At 53.1% G+C, this 18,511-nt stretch overlaps 1 protein-coding gene across 1 annotated transcript; it reads right to left on the minus strand.

The window, feature by feature from the left end:
* Positions 1-757: 757 nt before the first annotated feature.
* On the minus strand, positions 758-17,789 carry ASXL1 (ASXL transcriptional regulator 1). Its single transcript, XM_061361397.1, has 12 exons — positions 17,665-17,789; positions 13,146-13,228; positions 10,293-10,401; positions 9,083-9,203; positions 8,911-9,008; positions 8,172-8,265; positions 7,745-7,897; positions 7,158-7,321; positions 6,965-7,061; positions 6,404-6,509; positions 5,348-5,954; positions 758-4,658 (listed from the first exon to the last, which is right to left on the minus strand). Exons 1-12 carry the CDS (start codon positions 17,722-17,724, stop codon positions 1,824-1,826), a joined length of 4,527 nt encoding a protein of 1,508 aa, XP_061217381.1. The 5' UTR covers positions 17,725-17,789; the 3' UTR covers positions 758-1,823.
* Positions 17,790-18,511: the final 722 nt, after the last annotated feature.

Raw genomic sequence — 18,511 nt, forward strand, 5'->3', positions numbered from 1 at the left:
AACGAAGCTGAGGCAGCTCCCCCCCGCCTGAGCAGCCTCCCTGCTAAGGAAGAGGAGAGGGGAAGCAGTGACTGCCTCGGGGAGCAGGGCCCGGCTGCAGAAGAAGAGGATTGAAACCACAAGAGCAGCTTTTACAGAGTCTTTATTTCCATACCACAGGGGACAGACATGAGCAGACCCAAGGGCTCTGCGAACCAGACACTGCCAGCGGGACACGGCCGAGCCAGCCCCGGCTCTGCTCCCATCTTTGGTAAGCCCTCAGCACCTCCATGCTCCCGGCCATCCCCCAGCCTGGGTCTCTCCCCATCCCACAACATGAGGCTGATAGAACCATTCTGGAGACTGAACTCGTTGCACCCCTCTGGCTCGCATCTCAAACAGGGACTTGCACTGTTGAAACCCAAGTGCATGGTCAAGGGAGGTAGCACAGAGCTAGAAAAGGGACCAGAAGGAAAAAGAAACCCCCTACAGTTCTACAACACCGCTTGAACGGAACAAGAGGCAATTCTCTCTTAATAGGTAAGTGCTCCAAGGAGGAAGAGTCCCGGTTTGCTCTCAGTGGGGACACGAGGTGCTCCCCTTTGCGCAGGTACAGCCAAGCTCCAGCTCAGTCCCAGCAACAACCAGCACTGTGCTGGAGGAGGCACCGGTACCGGGCACCCCTGGTCTGCCTGCATGGCCCAGAGAGAGCCCAGGGCCACCTTCACGTGCTGAGCCCCCCACCAGGGGACAGAACACAGCGGCTCCGACTCCAGGGGCAGGTTAATAACTAACACCACTTTAATGCAATACTGCCGAGAGCCTGGAAATCCAAGGAAAACAAAAAGAACCCTTTATGTTCTATGTACATTACAACCATTTACAGAGTTGCCCAGTACTGTGTACAACATATAAATACATGATCAAACAGATGCATAGAGGGTACTTACAGGAGCCAAAGAATTCACTTTATACATCCAAGAATGAAAATATATAAAAAAAACCAAAACCAAGGAAACCCCACTGCTTTCCATGCTGATGGAGCTCACACGGATCACGGGGGCGCCTGCAAGGGCTCACACGTTCAGGGCCTCAACGCAGGACCCAGCTGCTGGGAACCTCCACGGCTTCACACCAGTTCAGGGCACGGGCACAGCACCAGGACAGGAGTTCAGCCCCGCAGAGCAGAGGTGTTTGGTTGGCACCTGATGCTTTTACTTCTTTCTTTTCCCCCCTCTTCTTGCACCCTCCATGGGCTCCGTGCAGTGCTTGGTTACTGTGCAGCCGCCTGCAGCATCCTTTGGTGGGCACCACGCTCTGCTGTAGCACCTAAAGACCACTGAGGACTGTCCCTGCAGAGCAGCTCCGCTTGCACCAAGGGCCCAGCAGTGCCTCCCAGCACACTGAGAATGGAGACAGCAGAAGGGGACAGCAGAAGACTGCAGGGCCTCACCTAGCACAGCCCTGAAACAGAAACATCCTGTTCCAGTTCCTTTGGATGCAACGAGTTCCTCAATGGAGGGCTCACGGGTTGCCACAAACTGCCTCTCCCTTGGGTGTTCGCCTCAGCATGGGCACCAGGACACCGTCGGCATCTCCATGACAGCAGGAAGCAGGAGGATGGATCCGATGGGACGCAGCCCACCGCGACCGGAGTGTAACCATGAGCCAAAGGGTTCTGCACTGGAGATCTTCGTGGGAAGGCAAGTCAACGTTCCTCACTGCAACAAAGTGTAGTAGCATTTCTACTATAAACAGAATAGTACTTTGTGTACAGGCTTTAGCATCAGCCGTTATCAAAATACACACACTGAATATACAACCTGTCCCATGGCCATAATTCATTATCTCACCACAAGGCACAATACACACAGCTTGGAGGGTCCTATACAGTCGTCGTGACAGAAGGCGCCGCAGCCCTTGCACATGATCATGGCTTTCAGGCTGCAGGAGCACTTGAAGGAGATCTCGTCAACGCTGCTGCTGTCAGCAAACATCTGCACAGACAGGGCCGAGCTCCGGCTCGCAGCAAAGTTCGCTTTGTGGCTCAGCTGCATCACGCTTCCAGCCAGGCTCCTGGGAAAAGCGGGAGCGCTGGATGAATAATTAAAGCTGGTGGAATTGAGCTGCAGCTTCGAAAGCTTCCCATAAAATGCTTGTTTGATATTGAGCTGCGAGGGGATGGAAGAAGGCTCCAAAGGGTGACCGTGGCCTTTTGCTGCTTCCCTTGAACACCTCAAGAACGGCAAGTCCGCTCCCAGCGGGACGCTCGGCAAGGGCTCACTCAGCCCCTTCTGGTTCTCTGCGTTCCCCTTGCCTGGGCTGCCTCCCACCACGTTCTCATTCCTCCTTCCCCCCAGGGTGCTGGGGTGCTGCTTTGGAGCCCACTCCTCCCTTGCAGCCGGCATTCCCTCCCCTGGGGCACAGCTCTTGTCCGGAGTCTGTTTGCTGGGGGACAAGGTTCCTATGGCTGGAGCTTGGTCCAAAGCCCTGGGGTGGTGCAGTCTAACACTGGCGTTGCAAGGGAAACCAGGACCAAAGAGCTTTTTGCCTTGAACTCCAGCATAGTTTGTGCTGGCCGAGGCACCTCCTGTCTGATTTGGACCAAGAGAAGTTACAGCTGGAGACAAAAACCGAGCTTCGGTGGAGGTGTTCAACCCCTCCGCGCTTGTATTTGTGGTGATGCTCGCTAAGGGGTTGTGCTGGGCCACCCGGTGGACCTTGGGCAACTCCTTTTGCTCCTCAAAGCTACAGGAAGAAAAGGTTCTTTCCTGAGGGCCCGGATCTTCAGGCTTCGGAGAGGCACTTCCCACAGTTGCCAGCTGCTCCTGGCAGCTTAAAGCTGAGCCAGCTTTGGAATGTTTCTCTGGAACAGACCGAACTTCCACATCCTCTATTGCAGGCAATGGTGCCCCTGATCCACACTTGCTCTCCTGGGGATCTGTGGAAGATCTCATTGAGTGGAAGTCATCGCTCCTGCTCAGGGCACTCGTCTTTATTCCTGTATGTGGAGATTCTGCTCCAAAACAGCAACTGCCTCCTCTCTCCACCTCCAGGGAGAGGGTCTCTGATGGCTTGTCCAGGGGTGGCTGCGCAGCTTCCAGCTTGACACTGGTGTGAGATCCTGGGAGAACCTCCTCCAAAGGAAGGCTCCCCTTTAGCAGCTGCGTCACCAAAGGGTTGCTGGTTTCAGCAGTGGACATGGGCCGAGCAGAAGCTGCTTTCTGAGGCAGTGGGGTGTGTGGTCCCTGTCTCGGGGATGGAGATCCAGTGCCCATCACTGTCACTGCAGGGAGGTCCCCGACCCAGCCCGGGTTGTCTGCCCCTGATTTTGATCTGACCCCATTACATATCCCAGTGCTGCCATGGCAGGAGGAGTCTTCCCCAGCTACCTCCCTGCAGCGGGTGCTTCTGAAGCATCCATCCATCTCCTCGCTCTCACCAGCTACGTCACCTTCAAAGTCTGAAGCAGTGTCTGTCGTTTCACTGTGTGTACTCTGCACTTCCTCATCTCCACTTCTCTTGAGCTCCTGGGTCTCCCTCAATGGCTGAAGTGCGTTTTCTGGTCCTGCTGGGGGGCTCCTCTCCCTCGGCTGCTCAGGTGTTTCAGAGGAGTCTATCCTGTTCTGAGAAACAAAGTCTCCGTGTACAGAGGCTCTCCCCATGGGCTCTGCATTCTGCTCTCCACTGCTCAGTTTGCCATCGCTGCCTTCCTCTGCCTGCAGATGTGCCAAGTCCCCCGGCGCAGGGCTGGCCCCCTCCGCTCCAGCAGTCCCTGCTTTGGAGCTAGCTCTATCACTGACACACTTTCCCACAAACGTTTCAGAGCCATTCAATCTGAACCTGGAGACCATGCCTGGCTCGTGGCGCTCGCTGCCGCCCGAGGACGGTGCTGGCAGGCGAGCAGGACAACCGGGGGAATTTTCCTTTACGTCAGCATGATAACCCAGCTGCAAGGCAGGGGCAGCAGCACCCCCGAGTCCTGACCCAGCCCCGTCGCCTGTAGGGCTGATCACAGCTCCCTGCACCCGAGAGCACGACACACCGTTCACTGCAGGAGCCACGCTTTTCAGCGTTGCTCTTTGCCCCTCCTGTGACGCAACACAGGATGGGGTTTCGGTCCGTGGGTCACAGAGGGGCTGCTCAGGGCTCTCCTCCTTCAAGGATGACCCAGGCAAAGCACCATAGAACTGCCCCTGGGGTGAGCCGTCCCCTGAGCGAGCACCGGCACCACTGCCCTCGCTCTTCGAGGAGAAGGAGTCTTGTCTCGACGCGAGGAGGGCACGGGCAGCAGCCTCCCGAGCAGCCCCACCAGGCTCAGCCTTGCCCCGGCTCACGCGGGCAGGCGGCAGTAGTTGTGCTCGCTGTAGATCTGCCGAACGCTTTCCATGAGTTCTCTTTGACCTCCTGTGCCCGGCGCGGCCGCCGGCTTCTCCTCCTCCTCCTCCTCCTCCTTCATCGGGGCCTCTCCCCCCACCGGGGCCCCCTCCACCCCCGATGGCGGCAGCGGCTTCGCGCTGGGCTCGGGCGTGCAGGGCCCGGGCTTTAATGTCAGCGAGCGTCCGGGCCCCGGCCCTGCCGCGGCTGGGGGGCTCCGTGCTGGGGATGATCCGGGGGCATATCTGGTAAGTGGGCTGACCTTTAACCACCCAGGGTGGTTTAATACGTGAAAGTTGAATCTGCAAGAAAGGGAAAAGCCGTCAGCTCCAACCCTCACACATCCCTTCCATCAGCACCTGCTCGCCATCAGTCTTACTGCAAGAATTCAATCAAAGTTTAGAATTCCAGCTTAAAAACTGATGTTGGGAGAGAAGCGCCACAGTCCCCACAATCTCTGCATGCATGCTCTGCCCTGTGCTATGTAAAGCTCAGTACTACATAGTTTGACTAGAGCCCAGAGACAAGCAAGTGATGCTTCAGGAATCAGAACGGTCCTTTCTACACCAGGATGACCCTGAGGCTAAGGAGATGGACACCTCCAGTCAGAACAGGGGAACTCAGAGGGAACATGAAGATTTTGCCCAAAGAGGAGGAACTATGCAGGGTAAAGAACACATCTGAAGGTCTCTCTTGCAGCAAGTCAGCTAGCTTCAGGAAAAGCAATTTCTGCATCCACAGAAACGCAAGCTAACAGAGCAAGTCAAGGTTATGCTGTGCTCTTGTGCAAAGACCTTGGAACGATTTCCCATTCTTTGCCTGTCTAAATAAGATAGCAGACTGTGGCAATCAGGGGTACTTAGGCAGCTCTACCAATGAAACCCTTCCACTTCTCCTCCCAGGATGACAACACTTGACATTTTAATAACGTTTTGATGGTACTGAGCATGACAGCCCTGGGATAGCAAGCAGCTATAACCCTCCTTCCTACCCGGATGGGTGGGACCTTTGGCTCCTCTTTAGTAGGCTGTGGCTTTTCTGGGTGAACACTTTCAATTGTGTTACGAAAGGACTGACGATCTTCAAGCCGGGGCTTCTTTTCGGGGAAGGACGCGGAGGCAGCCTCCTCAAAGCATTTCCTCTTCTGGTCCTTGGGCTCCCGAGCAGAGTTCTCCTGGGGCAAGCTGGGAATCCTGTTTGCAGCTGCCAACGATGGATCTTCCGATTTACTGTGCACCTTGGAAGGCTCTGGAGAGAGGGGCAGAGGGGAGCTCTCTGCCTTCAGCGCCGCAGGCGAAGGGCTCGGCTCGGCTTTCTGCGGGTCTGCCTCAGGCTTTGTCTCTTTCTGGGCTGAGGGTTCCTGTCCCACAGCCTCTTTGGAAGCCTCCACTTGCTCCGGCTCCCGCAGTTTGTAGAGGCTCCTCCTGGCCCGGCACCGGAGGTCAGCCCGGGAGCGCTTCCTGAAGTGCCCGTCCCTCTGCCGCGTCGAAGGCCCGCGCGGCAGCCGCGCCTCCCCCTTAGCAGAGAGCCCTGTCCTGTTCTCAGCATCCTCCTGCACCAGGCTCTGCTCCTGGGATTCCTCCTGCGTCAAGCCCAGCCTACGAGAGAAACATAAAACCTAGGTAAAACCTGAAGCCTGTCCCCGTTTAAGCATCCCATCCTTTACTAAGAGCTGTACTCTATGCCACTGATACACGTACAGATCACAAAGCAGAGACTCATCAAAATCTCATTATGTCACTCTGCAACGACATAACCCACGCATTCACTATCCCACATTACTATTACTGGGAATAATAAGAAAATATGAAGACCTGTGAGGGAAAACAAGCAAAATTAACTGGGAACAAAAGAGATGGGATACAAACTTCTGCTATGCCCCAGTCAATGCCAATAAGGACTTCCTGGAGCAACGGCCTGAACGATTCACCCCATAAAACCTGCATCTTTCAAGGACTTCATACTGCACTTTCTCAGCAAAGCAGAAACACGCTCTGCTACCTGTATAATAAACAGATAAAACAGGACAGATGAGGTAGGTTCTTACTTTTGTCCATAGTAGTCCTCAAAGAACTTCTCTTTCCATTGCTCCACTCTCTTTTCCTTTTCCATTTCCTGCCGAATTCGAACTTGCATTTCATGGGTGAATTCACCTGCAAGGAAGCAAGAGGCTGAAGTTGAGTTCCAAACCAATTCTGCAAATGCAGCCTTTGCATTTTCACAGGACAGTAGCTGTATATCTGAAGGACAGGTTTTCTGTCGCCACCCTGCTCTCCACCCTGCCATGGGTCCATACGCTACCTGCAACTCTTTAAGGGCAAGAGTCACACAGCCTCAAGCAAGTCTGAAAAACATCATGTTTTACCAGACAAAGACCACCATCTGAGGCACTACTTTACAGCCCCATCACTTCATTCTGAAGGTCCCAAAGCACCAAAGGAAATCACATTTTTTACTTTAATGGAAAAAATAAAGAAGAAAAGTTGGGGGCAACACGAGCGGACACTGCCAGGCTGGGCTAAACTGGTCATTAACTGTGAAAGAAAACCCATAAACCCCACTAGATGAGTGCCTCTCCTCCACCCTGCAGGCAGGCAGAGCCGCTCACCATCAGCCAGGCGCTCCCTCCAGCTCTGCGCCGCGTGGGTGAAGAACTCGTTATTGAGTGCGCTGCCGCTGAGCCGCATCAGCCCGTCAGCCCCAACCTAATGGACACACAGAACACCCTTGTTCCAGGCATTCCACAGCCAAGGGGCACAGGAATGTGGATGGGAGACCCCCCACGTGCTGCACCCTTGTACCTGTCTGTCAACTTCTGGAAGGAGGTAGAGAAGCTGCTGCTGGAAGTGTGATGGGAGAGCATTGAAGGTTCTGGAGTTTATCAGAGCTCGCAGGTTTGTGTTGACAAGAATGGAGCCAGGTGTTTCAAAGTCAATGTCCTCTCCCCTGTTGCGTTTCATTTGCCCTGCAGTTTAAAGACAGGCGAATAAAATAACCATTGTTGGACAAAAGGATTTCAGCATTGTGGGCAAGAAATTTGTGTCAAACTACTAGAGCAAAAGGAGCAAGGTATGTGAGAGAAGACTGTGGTATTCCAAGTGTGAAGAAAGACTCAATCACACTAATTAATACATCTGCATCTGGAATTTCGATAGGAGGTCACATCTGTGTCATATGCAAGTAGAATTCTCCATGCTGCTCATCACACCAGACAAACTTTAAACAATTATCTCACTCATGTTCGGGGAGGAAGAGCTGAGAGCCTTAAGGTCATCATATGCTTTCTGAAGGAAAAGAAGCTTCATGTTCTTCTCTCAGACATACACAACTTCAGCATCGCCTGCTTTTACAGCCCATGATTCTTGTGAGGTGCATCAGAAGCACTTACCAGCAGTGGGCTTCCTGATCCCCCTCAGAAGCTGTGGAGGGTCCCTGTTTATTTCTGTTCTACTGCGCAAGGTGGCTTTGCAGAGGGCCAGAGAGCTGCTGCTGCTGCTGGATGTGCTGCTGCTCTCCCCGTCAGCGTGCCTCCCCGTGAAGCCTACAAGCAAACCAATCTCATAAAGACATGCAGGGAACAGCAGAAACCCAACTTGGAGAATGGTCTTACATACAAGAATTATCTGCTATTACCCCTACGACAGGGTATTGCACAGTTACCAAGTACTTTGATGGAGCTAAACACATCTACAGTCACATGCATTCTCATGAAGCATTAAGGAAACCCTCAGGCCAGTTTACAGATGTGCAGGGAGCACTGACTGAAAGTTTGCTGGGCAGTCATGAGAAAACCACCCCCCAAAAGCAATGCTCACCAGAGGCAGACTCCATGTGTGCCCCGTTTACTTTCAGTGGTGTTAAGACAACACGTGGCAGCATTACACCAGTCTTTTTCTTTTGCTTGGTTGCCTGCAGCCCAGAAAGAAATCAAAGGAACAAAGATGTTATAGAGGGGTAAAATAATCTTCTAAACAGAATGTTCTTTAGTTAAAGATCTACCTAGCTCCTAGGTAAATCTTCAGGTGTATTTATGAATAGCAGAGAATTCAAAATTACCTTCCATAGTATCATAGAATCCCAGATTGGTTTGGGTTGGAAGGGACCTTAAAGCTCATCCAGTTCCAACCCCCTGCACAGGCAGGGACACCTTCCAGTAGAGTAGTTTGCTCCAAGCCCCTGTGTCCAACCTGGCCTTGAACACTGCCAGGGATGGGGCAGCCACAACTTCTCTGGGCACCCTGTGCCAGTGCCTCAGCACCCTTACAGGGAAGAGCTTCTGCCTAATGTACAATCTAAATCTCTCCTCTGTCAGTTTAAAACCATTCCCCCTTGTCCTGTAACTAGCTACGTGCTAGTGGACTCTTCAGAAGGGGTTGCAGAAGCTAGTATGGCTGCAATGACCACTGATCCTCCCCATACTGCAAACTCCTCACCTAAGGACAATTTCTCTTCCCCATAACTGAGGCACTTGTGCCCAACCAGTCCAACACTAACCCAGCTACCAGGCACCAGTGAAAGCTCCCTGTGCTTCCAGTCGGTCCCACTTTCTCTTACCTGGGATGCAGTTCGGTGGCTCTCCCTGGTCGTAGCAGGTCCCTTGCTCTGAGACTCAGTGGAACACGAGGCATTAGAGGAGGTTTCATCAAGAGACACTGAAAGAGACAGGCCCTCAGTCAGACACAGAAGTAGATGCCATGGTTTAAGATGAACATCCTTCGACACTTACCATCATTGTCACCACTCACAGTGCTTGCTTCATTGGACTCACAACTTTCTGCGTCTGCCGTATCCTCCAGCTCCTCTCCTTCCGGCACAGACAGATTCCGAGACCACTGCAAGGCATCCTTCTGAAGGGGCAAACAGAACAGGGATGGCTTCACTCCCTGCCAGCCTCAAGGCATACACCAACAGGGGTGGATGTTTAGCAGATACAGTTCTTCAGCTTCATTTTTTTCATCTATTTTTATCCTTGATGCAGAAAGATATTTTCAAGTGTATTTGGGCTCACAGTGGAACAGAAGTCGCCTGAACTACTGGAACTCTTCATAGACACCTCCTAAACAAATAACTCGGACATATCCAACATACACAGGGTCAATAACTCATCCCAATTTTCTACAAGCAAGCAGTTTCTATTAAAGAGAAGTATCTCATTCTTACTACGAAACAACAGGGAGCACCAGAGTAGCCAATACTGAGGTAGTAAGCTTAAGAGATATATTTACTACCTGTATAGACAAAGGCATTTCAATGCCATCTATTTTCAGCAAAATATGGCAATTCAACAACGTTTCCTGACAGCAAGAAAAAAAGATGCCAATGAAATAGCTGAGATACCTGTTATCTGTCAAGCTGATATTTATCAGGGGATCCAACAGTACAAAACAATGCAAAGAAAGACCAGAAACATTTTCAACACTGAAGATTACTGGGACAATAAATTAAATGTTCCAGAGAGACCTCAAGATCTGAGGGAAATGGGGATGTTAAATACACACAGAATGCAGCTGAACACCAAACAAGCACCAGAAGAATGAATGTACATTTTCCTATCAAGGACTTACTTGTAGCTACAAGGTCTCAGACCAATTTAAGTTACTGGTTGAGTGTGTTCCCCTGTGGCTGGGAGAAAAAGAGCACATGGGCTGTTCTGATAAGCGCCTGCCTGAGGTGGGCACAAAACACTGGAACAAGAGGATTTTTCTTGCTTATGCAATTCAATAAATAGTTGGTTTTAGAATGGATTTATCATATAAATATAGCTGGAAGGTACAGGCTCGAATGAAATAACACTCTCACATGACGAGCTCACATGCAGCACATTCAGCTCGTACGATGCTCAGTGACAGTTTAACACTCAGCTCTATGTAACAAGCACAGCTCACACCTCGGCTCCCAGTTAGGAGCAGGCACTCCGCAGGGTGAAGAGCACTCACCTTGAGGGTGAAAAGGCTGATGCGTCCAGGCAGCTTGTAGAAGAGCCCATCACCTCCCCGGGAGTTGGAATGGAGCATGGCGTTGAGGCAGGCCAGGGGAGAGGTGCCGCTAGGACACAGAAAGAACAGCTCAGTGTTAAGAAATGGCCTTAGCAAGCAAACAGCCTGAAGGATCTGTTTAAATGGGCATCTTTAAGGTTAACAGAGATGATGCTGATTAACTTCAGGGGACAGGCACTCTAGCCAGAACAGCATTAAGCTTGCCTTTGTGACCATCAGCCTCCAACAGCACAGCAAAGCATCAAACAGGAAGCACGATGCCAGTTTAAAGTCACTCTGAGCCATTTTTAGATGTTTCCAACGTTTATGACCCATTTCCTGCCTTCCTCTGCTTGAAACTTTCAGGCTTCAACTGACTTTACCAAAACTCCAGATTTATTTCAGCCCAAACCCACATGGGTTGTACCCAGACGTGTTTCTGGTATATCCTCCCCGACAAGCCGCAGACAGAACTGCACTACCAGTTAGGTATAAAAGGTCTGATGCCCTAATTTGTCATGTCCTGCGTAATGCCCTGGTTAAAGCAACCATCCTACACTCACTGATGGAAATTCTGTACTCTCGTGGTTTCCAATACATCACACACAGACAGGCAGAGTCACCTGGCAGAGCCATCAGAGCAGCATCGATTCCGTTGGTATTAAAAGTGAAACTGAAAACTGGCCTGAGACAACCTATTTCCAAGAAAATCAGTCACAAACTGAACCCTTACAACAGTCTCAGTTCCCACCCTGACTGTGCTTGGGTTTTTGGATGGGTCTTCACAAGCTTTGGCGACAGAAATACCCTCTATCTGTGGTACTAGGACAAAATTCCCAGCCTTCTGTCCTGTTAGACAGTGCTTTCCCTCCTGTGTTGAGCAGATGCTCCAAGCACGCTGTAACCAGCCAGAAAATGCTTCCTTCGAATGGCAAAACAAGGACTTTTCCCCAAAATGAGGAAAACCCAAAGAGTTCATATTCTCCTCGGAGCCAGGACTCAGCAATGGTGCTGAGCCCAAGTGTCCTGGCTCAAGCATCAGCCACACAGGACCATCACTGTCCCCCGTAAGGAACACAGCCCCTTCCCAATAGACCAGTGTGACCCTCAACCAGGGAATGCTGCCTCGGTATTGATTCAAAGGGAGAAACATCTTGAGCCACCAAGCTATTTCCTTCAGGAAATGGAGTTTCAGGAAGAGTTTCTATACAAGGCCCAGGGAAGCCTGAGCATGTTTAGCTAGGCAGGATCACTGCCTTTATCCTGTGAACAATTGTGCTCTGAAGAAAACAGTCTTTTCTTAAAGCAGAGAATTAATGACTGGGGAAGGAAAAGCAGATACCCCAAGGGAAAACCACTGACCTTTAAAGGAGCGATGTAGCTCTGTGGGATTCAACTTGACACATGCTCCAAAGTCTGGTCTTTAGCTACTGTGACAGGCCACTTGTCAGAACTGGGAGAGCACCATGGTAATTTACGTGTGTGAGAAGAGACCTGCTATCACCTTTAGCAGAGGACAGCCTGTGCTTGTAGATCTTCAACTATCCACTGAAGTAACAGGAATGATGCAGGAAAGGTGCACAGTATCACTGAAGCAAAGCTCTACGAAGGCCCTCATCAAAAGCCTGTCTGAATTCTGCTCAGAGCTCTGAAACCACCACCCACATCCAAACCAGTGCAGATCTCCTGGGCAAGGACCACCAGTGCTCCAACAGCTCCCACACTGATGCAGCAACACTCATCGGCATCGCCCCTCTCCAAACAATACCAGCTCCTACATGACACCTCCGTGGGCATCACTAGTTTTCACTATTCAAACAATCCCAGCTCTATCCTGATTTCAGACACACGTAAGGAGCAGAAACAAGCCAACGTTTTGAGCTGTTAGGTCCCAGAAAAATGAGCTACCTTCTGCACCTGGGTAAAGTACAGGTTCAGGGGATGCAGACACCGGGGTGGAAAACAGTGCACAGAATCAAGGTGAGGGGAAAGCAAGACTGGAAACAGCTCATGCATCTGGATTTCCCACAAGTCAATCAATGGGCAGCAGCCAAGAGACTGCTTTTTCTGTCTCTGGTAGCCAAAGTGTCTTTTTTTGCCATGCAGCACTAACTGCGGCACTTGGACTATCACAGTTACCCACTTTCTTCAATCTGTAAGACACTGTATATCTCTTCTACTACTGTCACAGAAACAGATGGGTGCTCACAGGAAGTTAATCAAGGAAAAGTCTCCCACTCCTCTCGCTTCCAAGGCTCAGTATCAGGTTCTTTTCCATATGAAGCCCATATTGAGATGGGCATCTCCTCCATACAATGTCAGGAGCCTCAACAGGGTGAGCTGCATTACCATGGTGCTCGAAACTCTGAGCAGAGACCAGTATAGTAATATAAAGATGACTTATTTGAGTCTCCTAAAACATGATGCCTGCTCTAGAAATGAAGCATCAGAGGAGACAAAAACTGTTCTCAAACTAGTCCCAGTGGCAGAAACTATTGGGAGGTACTTACGAAAGAACCATACACGTACAACAGAACACAGGAGCCTGACCTGCTACAGGCACATGTATGGACTCTGTATGTTACAAAAAAACCCCAAAGTACAGCTTCCAGTTATTGTCAAAGAAAAACAACCCCGCAACCTGTATGGAAGTGTCTGCGGTGTCATCTGAAATGACTGTGCTGGAAAGAGGAAGAAATGGAAGAAGAAAAGTGGGCTGGAGATGAGGGAGAATTGCACGAAGCGACACAAGGCTTCATACGCAGCCTCCCCCATGCTCCACACTGTGTTCTAGACAAGATCATCAATACTAACCTCATTTCCTTTAGTCCTTCAGCCTCGATGACCTGTAGAATCTGCTTTGGGGTCATGGGAGCATCAGAGTAATTTTCCAGCACCTGAAAAGACAAAAAGACCACGTGTCAGTACAGAACGTGCTTCTGCATCCACAGACCCGCTCCAGAAGCTGCTGTTCAAATCCACCAGTATCCCCCTTAAACCTCCACTCATCTGCAAAAGACACACTACAATTTCAGGCCACCTCCCAGTCACAGCACAGTAAACACCACAAAGGGCTCACCTTCATCTGGTCCCTGATGAACTGAAATATAAAGGAGAGGAAAAGCAGCAGAATTTGGCCTTCACCCCACAGCAGGAAACCAGTGGAAGCTTTTTGACCAACTTCCATGTACGTTAGCTCAAGCTGCTGCCACATGCAGCCTTCCACGCTGTGCAGTGGTCAGTGACCTTTAATGATGTGAGATGCTCTCCCTACCACACACTTTCCTACCTTGCAGTAAAGCAGGCACTACAACTGTATAACCCAACAGCGCTCCTTCCTTGGGCTACTGCATTCATTCCATCTCTGCTCCATCTCAAGAAGGGTACCACAGGTGAGAGCCCGAACTCTTGTCAGAGAAGGACAAGAACAGCAAAGGATGTGGGGAAAATACAGCTAGAGATTTGGAGTGCTTGCCTTTGACAGAAAACGAGCAAAATCAGATATTAAAAAGGCAATACAGTACCAACTCATCCTTTCATGTATGATATGAATAGATTTGTCACTCAGATGCAAAGAACTAAAGAGGCTATTACAGTTTTTAATCTGTCTTTCTTAAAACCCCATGGAACTTCTTGCTTCTGGACATTCTGGAGCACAAACTGGAGGATTCAAAGAGAGGACCGGACATGTCTGTGGATAAGAAGATTACCCACATAAACAGGAAACAATGAACCAAAATAAGCTGCAGTAGATGTAAACCGCGAGGTTTCTCTGGGAGCAGATTACCCTACAGCTGCTCACCACGCGCCTCCTGCGCCTCGCGCTCAAGCAGACAGCGCTGCTCCCTGAATGCAAAAGACCCCGAGCTCAAACTCTGGGTCTGAGGGAGCAAACAGGGTGTGATATGGGCACAGGACGTGGCCTGAGGCCTCCAGGACAAGCAGCAATGGGAACTTAGGTCATAACTGTGGTAACGACCAAAGTAATGCACCCCCCTGACTAAATCCGTCCCCACACTTTAGAGGAGCAACACGATGCTGCCTTTCAGTTTGACTTGTGTGAGGAGCTGGTGGAGGAACCCAAATGCCCCATTTGTATCAGCACCATCCAGGACTGAGTCACTGCAGCCCCAAGCAGAGCACAAACCCCACGCTCTGCTTTCTGGAGCCTCATGGGAGGGATGTTTGAGAGAAAACCAGTGTTGTGTAGGGCACCATTTGCCTCTCTGTACCATGTCCGACCTCCAAACGCAGAGACAAAGCCAACCCATGCCACTGTGGTTCTGCGCTTCAATTGAGTCTGGTGCTAAAAGGAATGTCCTACATCCCATCCACCCAACAAGGCCTTCTCAAGATGCTTGAAGATCACAAACATGAGTGGTGCAACCTGGATGGGGACGGAAATTGGAGAGCTACCTAGCCAGAGATAAAACACAATGAAAGCACAAGGAGCTGAAAGACCAAAGCAAGCAATAAACCCGAGGCAGTGGGAATAAACCACCTGAACCCCCAGTCAGTACAGTTCCATCACACTTTTCCCTCCATGATCAAAAAGCCTCCCCAGGTTGTGTGGTTTCCTTGCCTTCCTCGTGAACTGTCGCCCTGTCAAAGGGGGCAGACGCTGACAAGGGGAACATCACTGGAGGTGAGCGCAAGAGCCACAGAATGGAACATGCCTCCTTGGAAAACCAAGGGAACTCTTCACAGCTTCTGAAGCCTCTCTTGTGACAGTCAGAGCCAGTGAAATACAGCCCCAAACCGAGCATGAAGCAGCATTTACATAAAGATAAAAGAACCGATGCTCAGGGGAACAATTCCCAATCAACAGCTACATTAAGTGTACAGACTGCTTAAGGGGAGAGCTGGGGAGAGAAGATCATAGAATCCCAGGGCTGGTTTGGGTTGGAAGGGACCTTAAAGCTCCTCCAGCTCCAACCCCAACCCCTTCCACTGGAGCAGGTTGCTCCAAGCCCCTGTGTCCAACCTGGCCTTGAGCACTCCAGGGATGGGGCAGCCACAGCTTCTCTGGGCACCCTGTGCCAGCGCCTCAGCACCCTCACAGGGAAGAGCTCCTGCCTAAGAGCTCAGCTCAGTCCTGCAGTTTAGCCACTGAACCCCACCTCCAGCACTGATCCCCGTCTCTCCCCAGCCCCACATCAACCTCCCATCAGGAGCTACAGCTCACACATTAGCTGCTCCTTAACCCAAATAAGATTTTCCCCACATCCCTCCTATTTATAACACTGGTGGTCAAGGGCTCCTAAGCCCCTAACTATGGAACCTGCCAGCACTTCCCAATACATTTACTAGCCACCCAGCTCCGATAGCACTTGTGGACCAGTCCTGTGGCTCCGGGTGGTCAAATGAATCTTTAAAGGCTCATTGCATGGAAGTGCATTAGCTCTGCAGGAGCACCAACACTGAAAAGCACTTTTGCCTCCAGTTCTCAGGAACATCGAGGGGAATATGAAACAATAGTGCACGTCAGAGGGGAAAATTAAAAGCATTTTGACAGGGAGCATGTGTAAGACTAGTGTTAAATAAAGATCTATTTTTAGTGGATTTACAATCAGTCCTGCGAGCTGCAAGTGCAGCTACGCAACCGTAGGTCTCTCTAAGTGGATAATCCAGCATGAGACCGTTCTATTTCTGGTTCTCAATGGCTCTAAGATGCTGCTGAGGCTCAGGCATCTCATGCACCCGAGGCTCTGGCCAAAAGGCAGGTGAGAGGATCTGTGTGGAGAGATCCCTGTTCCATCATATGGAGGTGAGGAGGTGCACGAGGATCTGCTTTAGTCACAGCCTCACATTCTGCTTTGAGCAGACTAAATACTGCTTTTCTTCCCCTGTTAGAGCCCAGGACTTTGGGATGAGGTGACTTTATGCAAGGTCACCTCACACTGCCTCTGCCCCCGAGGTCACTTACCAGGAGCATCCCTGTCACCCGCAGTGACCAGGACCTCAAAGAGAAGCACCCAGTGAGGCTTTGGGCCACCCCATTCCCGCTGTGCCTGGCTCTGACCTTCTGCAGCTCTTCAAGCAGAGTCATGTGGGTCTAGGATATCACCATTTACACACAAAAGCTGGTGCAGGCTGCTGGGAGATGCTTCTCTGCTTAGCTTTCCTCCTGGCACGTGGTAGGAAAACACTCGGAGAGCCAAACAAATCTTCCTCAGAAGGAGCACCGAGACCCATCCTGACCACCCTCAGCACCAGACCCGAGGCACCACACTGCTGCTGCTGAACTTGATGTGCTCCACGGCACAGCCTGGGCCAGGCAAACCCACAGTGAACACACACAGAGGAGAAGCAGGGAAACAAAACACCCTCGAGCCCTGCAAACCCGTTCCTGCTGACATCCATGCGCAGGGCTGCGTGCACGCCAAGCACAGGGACTCGGGTCACCCCGTGCTCTGTGTGCTGGTCCTCCTGTACCTGCACAGATCCACGTCACCGACCAGCTCCACAGTGGAAAGCGAAGGCAGCGAGCTCCTTCCAAGCAGCCATGGGCAGCAGTGACCACGGGCACACACACGGCTCCATGAGCAGCCCTCTCATCAAACTTCACACTCACTGCCTGCGAGATGCTTCAGTTCTTTCTGCTAGCTCCCAAGCGGGGGTCAAGCCACACCAACGCTCCATGGAGGGCACCAGCCCCCTCCTGCCGCAAGTCAAACCCCAGCAGTGTCCCCAGGAACCGGAGCAGCCCCAGCCCTGGAGGTTGAAGCCTTCAGCAAGCAGAGTCTCAAAGCCAAGAGGCTCAGGACAGGCCCTGAACTGCACCTCCCAAAGCACGAGTGCTGCGGCTGCCCCGGGCTCAGCACCGCTCCCACCGCCCGCGGCCAGGGCGCTGCTGGGGCAGGGAGAACCGGCTCCCCGGGCATTAAACCGGGACCTGCTGTTGGCAGCAGTGCCCGCGGGCCGGGCCGGGCCGCCAGTTCCCCCTCCGAGCCTTAACGGAGGGGAACGGCCCCGTCCCCACAGCGAGCCCCAGCCGGGCTGCGGGGAGCACCCGGGGCAGCGAACCCCAGGACCCGCCACAGCCCCGCGGGAGGAGCCGGCGGCCCCGGGACCCCGTTCCCGGCCCCCCCCTCCTGGGCCCTCCCCCTCCCACCCGGCTCGCGAAGGAAAACAACCGGTGGGGGGGGGTGCCACCGGTGCAGAGCCCGGGCCCGCGGGGAGGACCCGCCCCCCCGCCCCGTTACTCGAGGAGGGGCCGGCGGCGAGCGGAGCCCCGGGGCGGGGGAGGCCCCTTGGGCCCGGCGCAGCGCCCGCGCTCCCTCCCCGGGGTCCGCCCCAGGCCCCTGGGCCCCGGCTCCCCCCCGCCCCTCACCAGGCGGGCGGCCTCGGCCCACGTGCGCTCCTTCTTCCTCCGCTGCTTCATCTCCTTCATCCTCCTCCCGCGCGGGGCGGCGGCGCGGCGGGCGCGGACCGTTAGGCGCGCGCGGGCGGGAGGGCGGCGGGTGGCGGCGGAGGAGGGGGGGGAACGGGGCGGGGCGCGCGCGGGCGGGGCGGGCGGGGCGCGAGGCGGGGGCGGCTCCGGGCGCTACCGGAGGAGGAGGCGGCGGCGGCGGCTCGGGCCCGACATAACACCGGGGTCAAAGGGCTGGGAGCGGGGGGGAAGGAGGCGGGACTCGGCGACGGTGGCCGCGGCGGGACACGGCGGGACCCGCGCGCCGCGACCGAAAGGGGAGGAGCCGGGAGCGCGAGGCGCGCGGAGGGGCCTGGGCCTCGTTTGAAGGAAAACAAACCGCAAGGGTTGCTGGGAGTTGTAGTCCGCGGCTCCGCAAACGCGGAAGCTTCACGTGTCCCTGCGGACTACAGCTCCCGGCGGGCGCCGCGCGCGCCGCGCGGCATGCTGGGACAGGCCGCGGCCTCCCCTCAGAGCCGCGGGGCCCCATATCCCGGGCAGTGGCTGGAGGAGCGGCACCGCCCGGGTCTGGCGGAGCGGGCTCCGGTTATACCGGGGGCTGTCACGCAATCGGCCTCCTGCCGCCGCGAGGAGGGAGATGGGGTCTGTCCGCGGTCGCCTTTCAGAACCCCTGTTGTGCCCTGCAGCTGCTTCACACGGAGCCAGCCTTGCCCGGGTAGAGGACGCCGGTTGCTGGGAGTTCCTTCAGCGCCATTAATAATAATAATGTAGATTGCCCAAATATTTACTTTTTGGAAGAAAAATACCA

This window comes from Neopsephotus bourkii, unplaced genomic scaffold, assembly GCF_033783945.1.
Source record: "Neopsephotus bourkii isolate Nb327-2 ecotype Australia unplaced genomic scaffold, CSIRO-AGI_Nbou_v1 NB_1060, whole genome shotgun sequence".
NCBI classification, from domain to species: domain Eukaryota; kingdom Metazoa; phylum Chordata; class Aves; order Psittaciformes; family Psittacidae; genus Neopsephotus; species Neopsephotus bourkii.

Bases quoted from the DNA above. Each gene is read 5' to 3' on its own strand.
- ASXL1 (XM_061361397.1), bottom strand. From the start codon at position 17,724: ATGAAGGAGATGAAGCAGCGGAGGAAGAAGGAGCGCACGTGGGCCGAG. The intron at 9,009-9,082 runs GTAAGTGTCGAA...TGTCTCTTTCAG, and splicing joins TGTGAGTGGTGACAATGATG to TGTCTCTTGATGAAACCTCC. The intron at 6,510-6,964 runs GTGAGCGGCTCT...GCTTCCTTGCAG, and splicing joins GAGGGAGCGCCTGGCTGATG to GTGAATTCACCCATGAAATG.